Source organism: Plectrocnemia conspersa, unplaced genomic scaffold (genome assembly GCF_051122295.1).
Source record: "Plectrocnemia conspersa isolate PC_06_02 unplaced genomic scaffold, ASM5112229v1 ptg000006l, whole genome shotgun sequence".
NCBI lineage: Eukaryota > Metazoa > Arthropoda > Insecta > Trichoptera > Polycentropodidae > Plectrocnemia > Plectrocnemia conspersa.
The window spans coordinates 12,523,103-12,542,170 of NW_028277170.1; the positions used below are offsets into that span (position 1 = coordinate 12,523,103).

A 19,068-nucleotide genomic window follows, 5' to 3' on the forward strand; every position below is an offset into this window, starting at 1 on the left:
ACGGTCCTACCATGGAAATCGGTAGGAACTGCGACTGCTTCAGGCGCTGAATTCGAGAGTAAACCAACATTTGTGATACCAAAATGTGTTTTGATATTTTATGTTCATACTTAAATTCAAGTTTAATCTTGTTGTAGTCGCCGATTTGTGGAAATTTTATTTTTATAGTATTTTTAGGTAATATAATAGCAATGTTAGTATTAGAATTTTTCTATGAAGTTTTTTAAAGTAAGTATTGCAAGGTGTTTTATATATTAGTTTTATCGCTTTATTTTCAATGACTTAATGAAATTATAAAACCAATTACTTTCATTTTTTTGCGCTCCGCAATATTGTTAGTGAATCGAAGCCTCATTGTAATAGCTATACCGCAGTATAATATTAATATTTAAGCGCTGTTTTCCTTGTAATTTTAAGTTAAATCTGTTTAAAAAAATATTATACGCAGCAAGAGAACATTTAGTATGAGATAATAGTAGCTGAGGGTAGGTTTTTCTGTTGAGAAAAATATCAATTGCTCCTTTGAATGCAAAAAGTCGGCTTAGTCATATAATTGCTGTATGGTATGGCAAGACAGGACATTCGATTTCTATGTCTGATAATAAAAGTCCACGAGAGCGAATAATGCTCACCGTTAACACAACCAATGATGGTTTTATATATTTATCACAAAAAAACCTGGTGGTTAATATTACAATATATATTCAAAGGAACACATTGAATTTTCACAAACCTCATAGTTTATTCAACCACTCGAAATCATTTGCCTTGCCATTTAATTTTCCTATTGACGTTACTCACAATGTGCTCAATACTTCTAGCAACTATTTTAAGGGTCTAATTAAAATAGGCAGCGGATTGTAGTTTCCGACTCGCGCCCTAATGTATTGCGATCTATAGTTTGCGCATCACTATATACTATACGAAATAAACAATTTAATGACGTTTAAATCTTATTGATTAAAAACTACCATTAAGATATGCTACTTGTTTCAGAATAGACATACATTTTAAAGCAAATTAATAACGAAAAATTAAGGTGGAGTTCAAAAAATGAATGGATTTCACTCTCTAAACTAAACACAATTTACCTTTTCGAGGTAGTGTTGACACTTTGTACACACCATACAACGGGAATATTTATCCTTTACACAAAATGTAAAAGATAAATATTTGATATTGTTATGATAAAGCATCTGTAGTGTGAAGGAAATCATTTCATCCATAACAATTTTTCTTATGATTTAAAATTAAAATATATATATATATTTTACGATACTCTTAATTTTAAATTCGACATAAATCTAAGAGGGTCATTAACCATACAAACCTAAGTCAAATTCCAGTGGACCTAATCTCATAGATTTATTTATGGACAAAATCATTATTTCAGTCAATACTGTTAGCAAAGCTATGCAATCAGAAATCATAAATTAGTAATTTATATTATGATGTTGACGGTCGGAAGATTGATTTTATGAATTCGTCTGGCAGTAAATTAATTTTATTTTTATTTTTACACGAATCCCCTGCTGGTAAAGTTGTCCCACATGGAAATCAAGCCGAAACCACTTCCTTTTATTATTTTTTACACATTGAATTTAGGTTTTCCCATGCGAATATTCACATTTAGGTGGTCGCTACCGAATCAAACTGTATATTAAACGCGTTCTGTGCGGAAAAACGTTTAACCGCTTCATACGGTTGATCGTGACTAAACTACCAAACGGCGCTTTGTAATCGGAGCGCTTTTTTCCTTTCCTCTTAAACACCGTGTCGAATCTGGCCGACCACAATCGTTTCGCAGTAAAACAAGATTCAGCTCTCTTTATCAAAATAAATGGATACGGACCCGTTTTCTTTTCACACGCGGTTGATTTTGCCCGCATCGAATAAATCCTCGTTGAATGTAACTGGGGGCGTTCATCACTATTTTGCAACAGTAGTAGCAGCCGAACCAACCTTACTACAACTACACGGGACTATAAATGTTGTATTTTGGATAGTTATACTCCAATATATTCAATCCCGCGTCTTTTTTTATATTGATATTATACACTTGTTAACTATTCATCTAGAATCGTTTCCTAACTTTATATAAATACACCTTTATACAATATACTCTTGATTATCCGGACTTCACGAATAATTTAAAATCACAGATAATCAAAACTGTAATTTATTATTTGGTTTTAAAATATTTTCAATATAATGTATGAATTTATAATACAGATCCTTATTTTTTTATTTACTAAAAAAATATGTAACTCTCGTTTGCTTTTGATTATCTATCAATTATATAAAAATATCAGTACAATTTTTTCTAAAAGCTATTATATCGTTAAATTCAAATTCTCTTAATTATTTTATTAATATAGATATTTTTACGCTAAACAAATTTAAACAAAACATAAACAGAATATAAAAAAAAAATTTCCTAATGCAGGTATATGTTTTTTTCCATTTCCTAAATGGAATAAAGAAACTAAAAAAGAAAAAAATTCCCGCTACATTTTTATTTTTGTAGATTTTTCTAAAAATATTATACAAATTCGCACCTCCGTACAATATTCTCCTGGCATATATAAAAAAAATATATATTTCTTATTAAAAACTTATTAAAATACTCTGGTAACATATTATTTTCTCATATATAATTACTAAAACATTCATCCTCAATATTTCTTTAATATCCAACTATTCATATCTATCAATCATACTGTTTCGACTAGTAAATTAATAATATATAAAACTACTCTCATTGCCATATTTTGTAATTTTTACAAAATCAATTTTTTATAATTTATTATACATATATAATATTATTGCATAATTTGGGATAATACAATATGATTGTAGATTATGTGATTAAATGTCGTATTAAGTATCAAACAGACGTATTTTACATTTTTTCTTTTAATTAAATATCTCATTAATATATAAAACAAACAGCAATGATCTCATTTTAGACCCTTGCTGTGCACCGTGAGATATTATTTTCTCTTAAGAATATGCAGAATTTATTTATTTATTTTCTTTCTCTTTTTTAAATAATTATTAAACCATCTTAAGACTATTTCACTTATCAGTGGCGTAGCTATGGGGGGGGGGGGGGAGAGGGCGCCAGATATTTATTCAGTCTACATCTTTGAAGATATATTGAAATCGGCTTAAAACACTAAAATTATGTGAATTTTATTTAATGGCCATATAGTGATACAATCTTTTGATAAAGTAGAAAAGCACTTTGTTCTCAAAGAACTAACTTATATTTTAAAACAAAAAAAACTCTTATGTAAAAATCTATCCCTGTGATCTTGATTCCGAGGGTAGTGAATAAGTTGTTATTATCTTCATTAATAATTTTATAATTATTATTATTTTTTATTGCATTAGCATTGTTAACATTATAGATTTTTCCTATTCAATTTAAATTTGACATAATATGATCTTAAATGAATTGGTATTAGTGTTAATCTTTGTATAAAAAGATCGGAATAAAATATTTAAATTATAAGATTGTATCATTGTTATATAATCATTAACCCATCCTGTACGGAAGGTAGAAAAATCGCGAGCGTTCCGAACCGGGGTCCTTTTTGTCCCCCAGACTATTCTCGAAATTATGATACTTTTTCAACAGAAAATTGTTTACCTAATCATCTATCATGTGTTTCCATGCATATTTACTTTCATAAAACGAATAAAATATCTTTTTATTAACATTTTTTGCAAATTATAGTCATATTTTTCGGCGACATTTCTGGCCAAAGAACGATCGGCAATTGAGGGGCGTCTACAGCAGGGGTGTCAAAGTCAAAAGGCACCAAGGGCCGAATAAGGTATTTTGAGCACGCCGGCGGGCCACATCAAAAAACTTAAGAATCACGGTAACATTTTGTGTTATATTTAATTAATTTACATACTTACTACAACGGCTACATTAAGCTATTGTCTCTTAACGCTAAGTATAATAATTTTGATCGAAATTTTGAAGGATGGGATGAAAATAATATAACATTACATTATCAAAAAAAATACAATTTATTTATTACAAATACAATTTTTTATTTTTGCCCTGAGGTTTGATGCCTCTTTTTCATCACAATTGTTTTTAAATTTGGCTTAAATGTATTTGTTGTTCCCACCTTCATTAGGGATGACAAATGTTTATCATTAAGCCTTGTTCTTTGGGATGTTTTTGTTAATTTCATAAATGAAAATAACTGTTCGCACAAATACGTGGAACCGAACATTGCCATAATTTTTATTGACAGTTTTTTAAGTTCGTTTAGCTTTTGGGAAGGTATGAATAAAAACCAGGTATCCCCACTTCTAAATACTTAGCTCTGAGCGTAGAATCTGACTGCATTTCTAATAATTCCATCTGCAAGTTTTTTTTTTTTGCTTTTACAACGTAAAAGTTGAACGGTGCTGAGAATAATGAAAATTGTTCATCCAAAGATGAGAAATTACTAAATCTATTCTGAAATTCTTCCAACAACAAATCTAGGTGACTTTCGTATTTAGAAAAGGTAAATATGGATTCAGTATTAACATTGTTTTTGAGTTCTTTGCAGCTAGGAAAATGAACCAAATTTTCACGTGACAACTGTGTCTTCCATAACTTTAGTTTTGTAATGAAGCATTTGATATCATCGTACAACTGAGTGATGAGTTTGTTTTTGCCTTGTAATTTCAAATTAAGATCACTTAAATGTGCAGTAATATCTACAGCAAATGCTAGATCATGGACCCAGCTATCATTCTTTATTTCATCCGTATTTTTACCTTTAATCTCCAAAAATAAAATGATTTCTTGTCTTAGCAAATAAAATCTTTTCAACACTTTATGACACGATAACCATCGAACTGCCGTGTAGAATGGAACATCTGTGAACTCATTATCCATATCTTCTAACAGCTGACTGAATTGACGATGGTTGAGAGCATTTCCTTTGATAAAGTTCACTGTTTTTGTAACCAACCTAAGCACGAGGTCCAATGGTAATGTCTTTTTACACAAATTTTGTTGATGAACAATACAGTGAAAATGGACAAATGATGAATCTGGATACAAGTTGTTAATTTTCGTTCGCAATTTGGCAGCAACACCATTATGCCTGCCAGACATATTCGCTGCACCATCAGTAGATAAGCACACAAGTTTACTCAAATCAAAATCATAGTCATCCAAAATCCCCTCGACTTTTTCAAAAATGTCTTCGCTTTTCGTTGTATCGTGCATTGGAATCAATTCGATGAGTTCTTCGTAAACATTGAATTCAGTGTCACAGGCCCTGATAAACACTGCGAGCTGTGCGATTCCTGTGATGTCAACAGTCTCGTCCAACGCAATAGAATAATGCTCAAATTTGCATGATGCAGCCTTCAATTGTTGTTTCAGATCATCCGCCATTTCATCAATACGTTCAGCTACAGTGTTTCTAGTTAATGATATGTCCTTAAATAACTGCACAATTTCGGCTGAAATATTCGCGGGCAGACGGGTCGCTTCTAATGAGACTGTTTTCGAGCGAATAGCCCTTAGTTGTCGAAATCGTCGCGAACTATAGTAATTTGAGGTTAAAAACATAGGGATGTTCAAGAGCGCGCGCGCGCGCTCGCTCGCTAATTATTGTAACGCGACTTTTACTCAGTTTTAATTACAAATTACTAAAAATCAATATACTTAAATAACTCTGATCAAAAAAACCTTTTGCGTGGACAATTAATGAAAATACCGCGGGTACCCGCGGGCCGCAAAAAAATTGCTTACGGGCCGCGAGTTTGACATGGCTGGTCTACAGCGTTTACTTATCGATGCATGTTGCAGCGTTTCTCAAACACTGACTAATAAAATTATTATTATTTAATTATTTTTAAATCGATTAAATTTTTAACAAATTAAATCAATTAAAAAATTAGTAAAACGTTATATTATTTATATATAACTTATTATTGTTAAAAATAATAATTGCACAAGAAATAAAAATAATTCACATTTTTTAAAATAATGTATTTTTAATATAAAATACAAAATAACAATAATAATATATTTATATTTAGGATAATAATATAAATATTTCATTTATTCTACGCTTGAATCTTGTAAACAATTTGGACATGACAATATTTTCAACTGGTGTTTGTGAACTGTACATATCGCTTTTTTTTGCAGGTGGTGCAAAAAATCGAGTCTTTCTGTCCTAATTTCTAGGGCAAAAGCTGCACCTATTTCTCCTAACCTGTTCAACGCGATTTTCAGGGAGTATTGTCAGTGGAGTAACAGTTTCAACGTTAGTTACTTGATCATAACGTGTGAAACCATATTGAATATGTTTATGAAACGATATCCCACTATTTTTTGAAAATTTATGTTCTCCTTGGCAAGTTTCATGGCTAACTCTGTTGACAACAGTGTGACCGATTGTTTTTTTTCGGAACATATGAAACCAATGTGATGTCATCGGTAAAGTCAAAACGACTAAATAATTCCTCTCACTAGCGTGAACGCAAAAATTCTTGCGGTATTTCACGCTTATTTTTTCTAATTGTTCCTGTTAATGTTGTCTTCCAAAAGTCTTTGAGCAAGGGGCACTGACGAAAATAAGTTGTCAGTAATGACACCACGTCCAGTTCCAATATAAGGACTAATTAGATCAGTCACTACCCTTTCACCTTGGTTTCTCTCTCGTACTTGCTGCTTTCCCATGTATGGTGGTTGTCAAAGCGAATTTTACTGTATAAATATACGAATGTGTCCCTTGAAATTACCGTAGAAAAAAATAATTACTTAAAAAGCTGGTTAGGTGTCCATATTTCCTTTAGTGGTAGTCTACGGCCATTGCATCTTCTAGAAACTATCAATACGCTGATGAATGCTTCTATTTCCGGTTGGTTGGTGTGGTCTTGATTGTCATTTCTAGAGACCCGATTAGTCTCCACTACTACTTATTTCTTGAATCATCGCTGCAGTCATGAAGAGAGCAAAGGTTTCCTTTATTGTAGTCACATTGCTAGCCTCTGTTCCAAGTCCTGAAGAAGATGTTACGATATTCTGGATTCGCGTTCTGAAATTGTATCGTAGAGTTGAATGCCATTCTAAACCAGATCTTGACATGAACGTGGTGTCTTCTGGTGTAAATTCATCATCTTCGGTTTCTTCATCTTTTGATGATGAATCGTCAGCTTCGTTATCGATTACATCATTTACGTCAGTGGCATCTGAATCCAACTCTTCAAAGTCGATATCACTGTCAAAAGATTCATCGACATTGACATCATCTTCACATTCGTCTAAAAGTCTTTCTGTATCTTGTCTGGCCGACATATCCCAGTATTTTATCACAATTTATACCGCAAAAAAATCACCAAATACGTATAATACAATATATAGAAAATAACAAACTGTATAATAATACTTCCTACATGAAATAAAAGGTATAGGATGATGGAATTACAAAAATAAAAATAATAAATCAGCTTTGCAAACAACGAAACACGGCAAAAGATAAGGAAACACTGATTTGCCAGCACGTGGCTTTCTCCAGACAATGATTCTTCTGAGAAGGTGATGGTATACCAACAGCATATAGCTTTCTCGTTCTAACTCATGTACACAAATTGGAGCAGAATAAGCAACGTAAATATTTAACAGCGATCAATCTATCCCTGCGATCTTGATTCCGAGAGTAGTGAATAAGTTGTTATTATCTTTATTAATAATTTTATAATTAGTATTATTTTTTATATTAAAACATACTCTTACGCCTCTTTGCAATATTGAAACAAAGACAGATCGATAATATTCTATGTTACAAAAATATTCCCTACCATCATCATAATCGTATTCGCCATATTATGTGTGTTCAATATTTTAATTATATATTGAATATCTTCAATTTTTATTAATTAACCATAACTAATTAACCTAATCGAAACACAATAATACAATAAATTTATTTTCATAATAATTGTTATCTTTCTTTTTAAATTAAATCTTAGAAAACATAATCAAGAACGTTCCGTGGCACACTGCACTTCAAAAATAAATAACAGTGATGACGAACGACGAATGTCCTTAAAAGAGAAAACGAGACAACGGCAACGGCCTATATCTTTTTTCCTTCTCATATACACGTGTACAATACATCCCTTATCCCGAGCAATTCTACTTGTAATTTCGTCTTCGAACAATGATTGTTTTGACTGACCTATCGGGCAAAGTGGCCGTCGTAGTGGGAACTAATCGTCACCGCCTCATACCCCTTCCCGTTCCATTTTCTGCGGTAAAATCATCAGAACTCGATCATTCAGAAGCTGTTCGACGCGCGAGGTATTAACACGTGCGCTCTGCTTTGGTAAATGATTTTAAAAAATACTACATATAGTTTAGCTCTGTTTCTTTTTATAATTAATGTAGCAAATCTAGGTTCTAAATTATTTAAAATATACAATTTTTAATTTATTTCAATCATATTTTTTATATTTTCAGATTTGTGAGCAAATATGCCGGGGCAATTCAAGGGTAAAAATTTTCCGCAAGAAGAGAAGGAGGGCGAAGATCCAATTGAAGATGTGGATCCCATTGAAGAAATAGAAGAACAACATCGTCGATTAATCGATTTGATTTTAAACATCAATCGATTACGTGCATTGCAGCAGCAAGGTGTACAAGAACCACCACTTCCTACCGATTCATTGGAAGTACCTGCAGAAAACATACAACCAGAACCTGAAGTCATCATTGAAGAAGAACCGCAAATTCTTCCGCCACACCACGGTGATGAGACTGAAAATCAAGTTGTGCAACCGTTAGATGAAGAGGTGGAATCTCCCCATGCTGACAATGGTGAAGAATTAAAATAATATAAAATGTTTCAGTTAACAACAGTTAAAAAAAAGTTTCAATTGTTTATTTTTCCTATACTTTGCGGTTATTTTAATTGATTTGCTTAATATTTTTAATTGTATTTTTGTTAATGGTCATTTAATTAATATTTTTCTCTTTATTTGTATTTTTGTAATTAACGTAATTATTGTAATATTAAATACTTAAAACTTGAAACTATATATATATTTTATTTGTATTGTTATAATAAACCATTATATCTATTGTAATGTAAGAAAAAAATAAACGATTCCTTCTTAAAACTGTATATATTTTGATTTGTCAATTGATTTTTTTGTGGAAAAGACTAATAGTAAACTATTTAATAATTTTAGTACACCATTTAATAAGGTATAATATCAATATAACATAAAAAAATAATAGTAAAATTTTACATTCATTTCTTCCGCGGAATTAAGAAAATTAGGGGAATAATTGGTTTACGCTAATTTATTTTAATCTCACAGAAACTTGAAATTTATTAAGGAAGGTTCATTTCTTATTTCAATTTAATAAACCTGTTCTATGTTAAGTTTTATTAATTGCTTAGAAATTTAACAAGCAGTAAAATATAAATTACATATCTACTCGTACATAAACCTATATTGTTTTTCTAAGTCGGCTGACACCGACGGATTCGTTGTGTCTGTTACTTTGGCCGCATTCATCAGGCAATTATGTATTTTGGTTTATTACCTCGCCGGTGGACGCCGATTAAGAGCACACGGTTTCTCACTTGACCGGAACCCTTTTGCAACTTCGATACAAATGGCCTCACAGTGGTACATACACAATAATTAGAGTAACCATATTTCACAAGACTCAAAACGGAACGCTTCGCAAAAATCCCTCTATATAAAAAAGTGTTGTACGTTCAAATTTTTTACAACTTTACCCTCGAAGAACCAATAATATCGCCAAGGAGATATTTTTTTAGAAAGTACATTCAGCTCGAAAATAATACTTATCGAGCTAATTTGTTTAATGCTGAGCACCTGGATCAATGGATGATGGGATATGCCGACAATTCCAAGATCGCTTGGACGATCATTCGAAAGACGAATACTTTTCGTAATTATTATTCTCCAATTTTCTGATATGGTGCGATTTGCTTGAGGTACCGTTTCTCCGACACTATTATTTAAATTGCCTATATTCCACCTTCGATTCAAGACAACAAGCCTAATTTCATCATTGGAAGATGATAAATCAATGATGAAATCCTCTTAATCACTATCATTACAAAACATATGATCAATAAAATCATTATATTCAGCGATAGCGCTGTTTTATCACAATAAAATTTAAAAAAATAATTTCACCATAAAATTTAAAAAATAAGTAATTAAAACAAAATTATCAATCACTATAGTCTTACTTAGACACAAATTATGGACACCAGAGAACTGTCGAAAACACAATAGGCAATAAAAAATTCACCGGCGCGTGTCTACCGAAGGACGATCGCCAACCATTGCCTTCAGGTGAAATCTACGGCACATCTGATTTTAAATTTAATCATCTCTCCGGTTTGATTCAAGTAAAAAAGATATGCTTCTTGAAACTCTTGTCTGCAACACTGCAAAAACGCCATTCAAAACATGCTTAGAAAATACCCAAAAATCGACGTTATATTTCATTAATAGAAATGGTGCGTCTGACGCACCGAGTAATATAAAGCCAAGCGCTGGTGAATCCCACGCACCTTACGATCGGAAAGGGTTAAAATTGTCGCAAAATAGTTTATAACTTATTCTAAATGTAATGAGCAATTTTATTACAATGTTGCGTTAAGATCCCGAAACACAGTTATTATTAAGTTAATCAACTTAAAAAAAAAAAAATGAGTGAACACTGTATAGGGAGCGTTACAAATTCTGAGAATAATAAACGTACATACATATAACGAAACAGCGTCGCGACGCCTTGACCTTGGCCATTATTCGCCACGCAAGCGAGACGATAGTTACAGGTTTCCGGCACGTGCACAAGAACGTGGTGCTTTACCAGCTTTACATATGTATTATTTTAGATTTTAATTTAGATTATTATGTTTTTTATACATACAAATGTATTTATTTAAGACGTTTCATCGCCGACCGATTAATTATTTTTATCGTAGCCTTATTTTTTTAAATCGTTATTTATAAATCTTTAAACTGTTTTATATTTTTTATGTTTAATTTTAAATTTGATTCATCTAAATGTTTGGCATAATCTAAGATTTAAATTTTCCCCATAATAATGCAATGTTCAATAATTGTACATGATATTTAAATAAACAATAATGCAAAACCTTTCTTTCTTGTAATATAAAGAATTAGTTATCTATTTGTCTACAATCTTTTAAATTTACACAAATAATGTGTTTGTGGAAAAATGTCGTAATTCTATACCGAAAGGATAATTTAGTATTTTTTAATAAGCATTGTTTTTTTGTATAAAATCAACTTGTGCATTGAATATAAATGTTAAATATATACACTAAGAGATCTTGTTAAAACTCAAAGGACCCTAACCGCCCCTTCCTGACCGATGCTCGAAATAATTGTCTTTGTAATTCAGAATTTATGATTATAGCATTGACAAGTTATGAAATACTAATACAGTATACCATAGTAAATTATTAACAACCTACGCTTTGAATACATAAGTTAGTATTATTGTAACAGTTATATTAAGAGTTAATAAATTTAGGTTCTAGTTTATTTCATGTAACACTTTTCTTAACATTTTAATAAAAATATTTTATTTTATTAATACAATTGTGCTACATTTATTTTACCATGTAGTAGGTATATCATAATATAGAGATAACGAGCAACCGTAAGCGAGCAAATTTATATTTATTATACGTATATATAATATATAATATACTCCTACGCCTTGTACTAATTACTATTAGGAAATTGCACGATCGTTGGATAACCGTTTTATTAGTATTACAATATTTTATGTCATTTATATTTTTTAATCTTAAAATAATATATTGTACATAGTGTGTTCGTAAGATGAAGATTTTCGAAATGATACATTTATTACAATTTGTTAAGACGCTTCTAATAAACATTTGTATTACTTTATCATAAATCTAACCATTTGATACTTCGATCCAAATGTCCATTTCGACTAATCGAAACGGCAATTTAAAATTATAGGTTTTTTGCTGTTTGTTGTTTACTTTCTGAAAAAAAAACAACATAATAAACAGTAAAAATTTTATGTTCGTTCGCGTTTTGGTCGCTTTTGACAGTGATAAAGCATCTTTATGGGTAACATGAATTACGGCACATGCTGCTGCACTGTAACGAACAGTCTAATTTGTGTGCGTATTATTAACGAGGTTTAATATATTCGATTTACCTGATCCCTGAATTGTCCTTGTGATGAATTGTGTGTAATAACGTTTGCTGAATTATGCATAAACACACACATTCGTGAACATGTTAACGTTCATAATGGAACAAGAAGAACACATATGTATTATATATAAAATATAATGATTAAAATATTTATTATTTAAAACTTTAGTAATTCAAAATAAAACCATAATCATATTTATTTATTATATGTATTCAATTATTAAATGAATTTATTTGTTAAATAAAATAGCAATCTGATTCAGATTATAATCTGTTAACTGAAAGTAAAAGTGGTGCGGGGTTTTTAGAGTCTGTACGTCATATGATAATTTCACCCATAGAAAAGGTTGACCTTGATATATGCAAGTGTGACAACGTAAATGCAACAGGATATATAATATATAGCACTTACGATGCGACGTTTAGATAAGTGCAATTATTTTTTTTATTTTTAAATATACTTTTCCGTAAAAAAATGAAGATGAAATAAATAACACCACTGTACGAAAAATAAATAAAAAATAATTGTTTTGCTTTATAATCGAAAGCTTAAAAATCCTTCAAAAATAACAATGTACGACTAAAGAAATATCAGAACTAGTCAACAGTCGTAGAAAAACTCTTTGTTTTAGTAAGATCAATGAACTCTCATACGAGTTTTGATCCAGCAATTCTTTTTAAGGACGACGACCCCCCTTAGTACCGATGTTCATCGAGCACACGCAAATATTTAACAATAACATAGAGCAATTTATTTCAAAAAATATTTCCTAAAAATTATACTTTTTTTTTATTTTCTTCATTGTAATACATAAGATTTGACATAGAATTAGCAAAAATTGAAGAACTAAATAAATGTATGACTAATTTCTACCGCGCGACCTTGAAAAACCAAAGGTTAAGAACTACTGATCTTGAGAATGCTACAATTTAGGCTCCATGTATTTGCTTCAGATAAAATTTGGGAGCCAGGGGGGTAATTCTGGCCTCAAAAGCAGTAGGGTCATTAAGATTATGTAATAATATTCTAATGCCTGCACTTCACTCTCCGAAAGTAGGCGACGGTTGGCCAAGGACGGAGAATATAATGTGTTAATTCGGAGTTACTTCGGTCGAGTTCGGTTCTCCCCGCTCTAAAATCTCTCGGGAGTTCTCCGAGGTTACCGCGAACGGGAGGTAAAGTACGGGTAATTTAGGTCGACTTCGCCAGCTTCGAGCGCCTCCGAAAATTCCGAGAGCAAAGAAATAGTAGTCGGATGTTCTTTCGAACGCAAGCGGCGAAATACTTCCCCTTTCGCTCTCTCGCGTGTTAAGTGACGAGAGTGAGAGAGATAATGATATGGTTTTTCGCAAACTGAGATAGAGCGAATGTCTCGGTTCAACTTCAATATGAGCGTCTTCACGATCGCTGCACTGTGTGGTATTTTCTCGATCTGGACGGCCAAAATTATTTCTCCACTTTAGTTGATTCCATAAGTGCTCTTAGTCAATTATATAATATTATTAGTGTTAAAAAATACAAGTATTTAAAGTATTTCTTTAATTGTAGGCCCGAGAAAGAGGAATTCCGTGTAGAACGGTCGTGCGAATTTCGCCGCGTAGCGTAAAAAAAAATTGTATATGTCACAAATTTGCTGTTTTTTATTAAGAAAAAGTATTTGACTAGCATTTTATCATACTCAGTATCGTGTTTTTTAAATATGTGTATATTTGGTGATTCTAAACAAATTTTTATTTTATTTTATTAGTACGCGATCCACAATTTGACGTTTACTGATTTTACCACGGTAACCATATTATTAAAAAATTACAATCATTACAAAACTGTATTTTAAATTTGACGTTAACATTTCTTTAATTGTAGGCCCGAGGAAGAGGAATTCCGTGGTGAACGGTCGTGCGAATTTCGCCGCGTAGCGTAAAAAAAAAATTGTATATGTCACAAATTTGCTGTTTTTTATTAAGAAAAAGTATTTGACTAGCATTTTATCAAACTCGGTATCGTTTTTTTTAAATATGTGTATATTTGGTGATTCTAAACAAATTTTCATTTTATTTTATTAGTACGCGAACCACAATTTGACGTTTACTGATTTTACCACGGTAACCATATTATTAAAAAATTACAATCATTACAAAACTGTATTTTAAATTTGACGTTAACATTTCTTTAATTGTAGGCCCGAGGAAGAGGAATTCCGTGGTGAACGGTCGTGCGAATTTCGCCGCGTAGCGTAAAAAAAAAATTGTATATGTCACAAATTTGCTGTTTTTTATTAAGAAAAAGTATTTGACTAGCATTTTATCAAACTCGGTATCGTTTTTTTTAAATATGTGTATATTTGGTGATTCTAAACAAATTTTCATTTTATTTTATTAGTATGCGAACCACAATTTGACGTTTACTGATTTTACCACGGTAACCATATTATTAAAAAAATTACAATCATTACAAAACTGTATTTTAAATTTGACGTTAACATTTCTTTAATTGTATGCCCGAGGAAGAGGAATTCCGTGGTGAACGGTCGTGCGAATTTCGCCGCGTAGCGTAAAAAAAAATTGTATATGTCACAAATTTGCTGTTTTTTATTAAGAAAAAGTATTTGACTAGCATTTTATCAAACTCGGTATCGTTTTTTTTAAATATGTGTATATTTGGTGATTCTAAACAAATTTTCATTTTATTTTATTAGTACGCGAACCACAATTTGACGTTTACTGATTTTACCACGGTAACCATATTATTAAAAAATTACAATCATTACAAAACTGTATTTTAAATTTGACGTTAACATTTCTTTAATTGTAGGTCCGAGGAAGAGGAATTCCGTGGTGAACGGTCGTGCGAATTTCGCCGCGTAGCGTAAAAAAAAATTGTATATGTCACAAATTTGCTGTTTTTTATTAACAGCTTAACGACCGGTATTTATTTGCCGAACTTTGCTTGGTGGCCGGGCGATTTCTCACGGAAAAATCGCAAACAATTATCTTTTTCAGTAAATTCCCTATAACTTGTAAACCAATTAAGATATTGTATTCAAATTTAATATGTAGCTTCCTTATGATTTTTCGCATAAATACCTGTCAAGTACGTCATTTAACCAGTGTTTCTAAACCTTTGGGTCTAATTTGTTTGAAATAATAGTTTCGAAAACAAATTTATATCATTGGCAAACATCTTACAAATACAAAGTAAGTGAGACTCTTCAATAGATTAGTATTAATTACCTGATTTTTTATCACTTTTTAAATTTAGAAATAAAAATTTTGATTTGTTATTTCTGGGCCACCAGGTCTAACCATTTGTATGCCCATACTCACGAAATGAATTTACGGTACACTTCACTAAAAATATTTTGCTTATTGCACTTTATTAAATTAAAAGTAACATGTATGCTTTCAATATATTTAATATTCATCATTTCTATTATTTCCATAATAATAATTTGGTACTATATAGGTGATATAAACAAAAAACCAAACATTAATTCTCAGAACAGCTTCTTTCTAATTATATTGTATGCCCCGCAATTTCTTTGAGCGAAGGCCTACGCCCATTTCTAAAAGATTCATTGTTGACAATTTACTACCTGCACTTGCGATAGATACATTGGCTCTAATCTTAGGAAAGATATTTTCTACTTAATTTTGTATTGGTTATTTACATGAAACACAAGTTAGATCAGCCCATAATATTCGCATACACTACCAGGAGTTTAGCAATTCACCAAAATATTATGATAATATTTTATTTAAGAAATTATTATTAAAAAAAATAGTTTACGATTTTATCTATTGTTATTGTTAATTTATTATTCTTAATCTTATAACACATCTAAGCACTATATTTTTGACCAGCTTAACGCCCGGTGTTTTTTTGCCGAACTTACCTTGGTGGCCGGGAGATTTCGCGGAATAATAGCAAAAAATTACCTTTTTTAGTAAATTCCCTATAACTTGTAAGCCAAATAATATATTTTATCGAAATTTAATTTGTAGCTTCCTTATGATTTTTTGCATAAATTTATTGTAATTACGTAATTTAACCAGTGTTTTTAAATCTGTGCGCTGCATAATTAAGTGATATAACAAAAAAAAACTTGTTTACAAATATAATATTAAATATTTACTATAAATTACAATCAATGTTATTCTCAAAGGTTAAATCGCCACTACCTGGCCCGTTTTATCAGCTTACCTTGTGCATACCTTTTAAGAATTCATCTATTAGGGTATTTGACACTTTTTTTATTGTGGAATTCCCAAATTCGGGAATTCCACACAGATAAAAAAATGCATTTTATAATCGAAGTAATGCAATATATTTAGTCTCCTCTAAACTATCGGTCGAAACGTATCGCGAAAATTGCTCTTCTCTCTGTGATCCTTTGTGATTGTGATTTTGATTTAAAAATTTTATTTTCAATCCCGGCAAAATGGACGAAAGAAATTAAGCCTTTTTCGAAAATTTTGAAGACGCGTTGTTTAACGCCCCCAGTGATTGTGAACATAGTGAATTGTGCGAAAGCAATTCTAATTCAAGTGTACGTGAACATAGACCGCGTGTGACAAATTTGCACTCATCCAGTTCATTTTCTTCATAATGACAAATGTTTTTACGACGCCAAAAAATTTAGTGAGTGCAAATTATTATATATTATAAATGGATATTTTTTATAAATCGTTTATACAAAAAATTTTAGAAGCATTTAAACATACATGTTATTAATTTAATTATCACATTTTTAAGCTAATGTGGTGTTCAAAAAAAAATCGTGCACTAATCAACGTTGTCAAATTTCAAAAATTTCCTTAATGATTATTTAACTATTTTTGTAAATACGCAATTCACTGTTTTTATTATTATTAATTAACTTTTACTATAAATTATCACTTATTAATATCAGCAACAATAAATAAAAATATAATATTCCATAATGCAAAAAATATGGTCACTGTAAGTGGGAGCGGCTTGGAGAACCGTTACCAAACAACACACTAGCCCAAAAATATTAGAATATAACAAACTAAAATAAGCGACGACTCGTTGCATTGCGACGCAGTGGGATAAAACGACTCTTTTTACGAAAAATTAAAGTAAAATATAATTTATTTTATATTTTATATTAGGTAGAAATAATATACTACCATCTCGCATTATAATATAAGGGTAAACTGTATTGTATCATAGTGTATTTTTAATAAAAGAAGACGCGTGACGCAGGACGCATGGGCGAGTCCTCGGCCGCTGCAAAAGGTTCTCTCAGGACTCGTGGGTGAGTCCTCGGTCGTTAAGCTGTTAAGAAAAAGTATTTGACTAGCATTTTATCATACTCGGTATCGTGTTTTTTAAATATGTGTATATTTGGTGATTCTAAACAAATTTTTATTTTATTTTATTAGTACGCGATCCACAATTTGACGTTTACTGATTTTACCACGGTAACCATATTATTAAAAAATTACAATCATTACAAAACTGTATTTTAAATTTGACGTTAACATTTCTTTAATTGTATGCCCGAGGAAGAGGAATTCCGTGGTGAACGGTCGTGCGAATTTCGCCGCGTAGCGTAAAAAAAAAATTGTATATGTCACAAATTTGCTGTTTTTTATTAAGAAAAAGTATTTGACTAGCATTTTATCAAACTCGGTATCGTTTTTTTTAAATATGTGTATATTTGGTGATTCTAAACAAATTTTCATTTTATTTTATTAGTACGCGAACCACAATTTGACGTTTACTGATTTTACCACGGTAACCATATTATTAAAAAATTACAATCATTACAAAACTGTATTTTAAATTTGACGTTAATATTTCTTTAATTGTAGGCCCGAGGAAGAGGAATTCCGTGGTGAACGGTCGTGCGAATTTCGCCGCGTAGCGTAAAAAAAAAAATTGTATATGTCACAAATTTGCTGTTTTTTATTAAGAAAAAGTATTTGACTAGCATTTTATCATACTCGGTATCGTGTTTTTTAAATATGTGTATATTTGGTGATTCTAAACAAATTTTTATTTTATTTTATTAGTACGCGATCCACAATTTGACGTTTACTGATTTTACCACGGTAACCATATTATTAAAAAATTACAATCATTACAAAACTGTATTTTAAATTTGACGTTAACACGTTACCTATTTAAAAAGTTATAATGGTTTAAAAGGTTTAGGTCCTAGCTTTCGCGACTAAGTCCCGTCCCATTTTTAAGAATAATGCATTTTTAAGGTATGCAATGTGTTAATAACCGCATAAATCCGCAGTCAATTTTACATGTATCATAAAGAGAAAGACCTAAGCTATATATTGTATATAAAATCTAGATTATAAAGTGGTGGGAAATATAACTAATGAACTCAAAAAAAAAAATAAAGGAAAAAGTATTAAAAAATGGTACTTATTCAAAATAATATTGTGTGTTTAACCCTTTGGACGCGTTAATCAAAAATAAATATAATTTTTTTTTTTTTTTAATTCTAATTTTACTTTGGTTTTGTGTTTAAATGTTCTGATTTTTCAACTTTTATAGATTTAAAATGATATTTTATGTTTATTCACAAAAAAAAGTTTTTTCTTAAAAACATTTTTTTATACTGATTTTTGTGTAAAGAGATAAAAAAATCAATTAAGCGACTGTAGTCGACTATCGCGTCCAAAGGGTTAATATGACAGATATTGCAAGAAAGAGCTATGAAACGTAGAAACAATTATCTGCTTTATCACAATCAATGGTTTTTTTTATCTGCGCTTAAATTTTCATAGTCGATTTTAATCGAAATACCACACCGTGCGCAATTTATACAT

At 30.8% G+C, this 19,068-nt stretch overlaps 2 protein-coding genes across 2 annotated transcripts; one reads left to right on the forward strand and one right to left on the reverse strand.

Moving 5' to 3' along the window:
• Positions 1-4,291: 4,291 nt before the first annotated feature.
• On the reverse strand, positions 4,292-5,419 carry LOC148234254 (general transcription factor II-I repeat domain-containing protein 2A-like). The gene has a single exon (XM_088188386.1). The coding sequence runs from the start codon at positions 5,417-5,419 to the stop codon at positions 4,292-4,294; it is 1,128 nt and encodes a 375-aa protein (XP_088044512.1).
• Positions 5,420-8,330: 2,911 nt separating this feature from the next.
• Positions 8,331-9,138, forward strand: LOC148234255 (uncharacterized). Its single transcript, XM_088188328.1, has 2 exons — positions 8,331-8,363; positions 8,498-9,138. The coding sequence occupies exon 2, from the start codon at positions 8,512-8,514 to the stop codon at positions 8,869-8,871; it is 360 nt and encodes a 119-aa protein (XP_088044454.1). The 5' UTR covers positions 8,331-8,363; positions 8,498-8,511; the 3' UTR covers positions 8,872-9,138.
• The last annotated feature ends 9,930 nt before the right edge of the window (positions 9,139-19,068 follow it).

Excerpts from the sequence above, each read along its gene's own strand:
- LOC148234254 (XM_088188386.1), bottom strand. The coding sequence starts at position 5,419 with ATGGCGGATGATCTGAAACAACAATTGAAGGCTGCATCATGCAAATTT.
- LOC148234255 (XM_088188328.1), top strand. The coding sequence starts at position 8,512 with ATGCCGGGGCAATTCAAGGGTAAAAATTTTCCGCAAGAAGAGAAGGAG.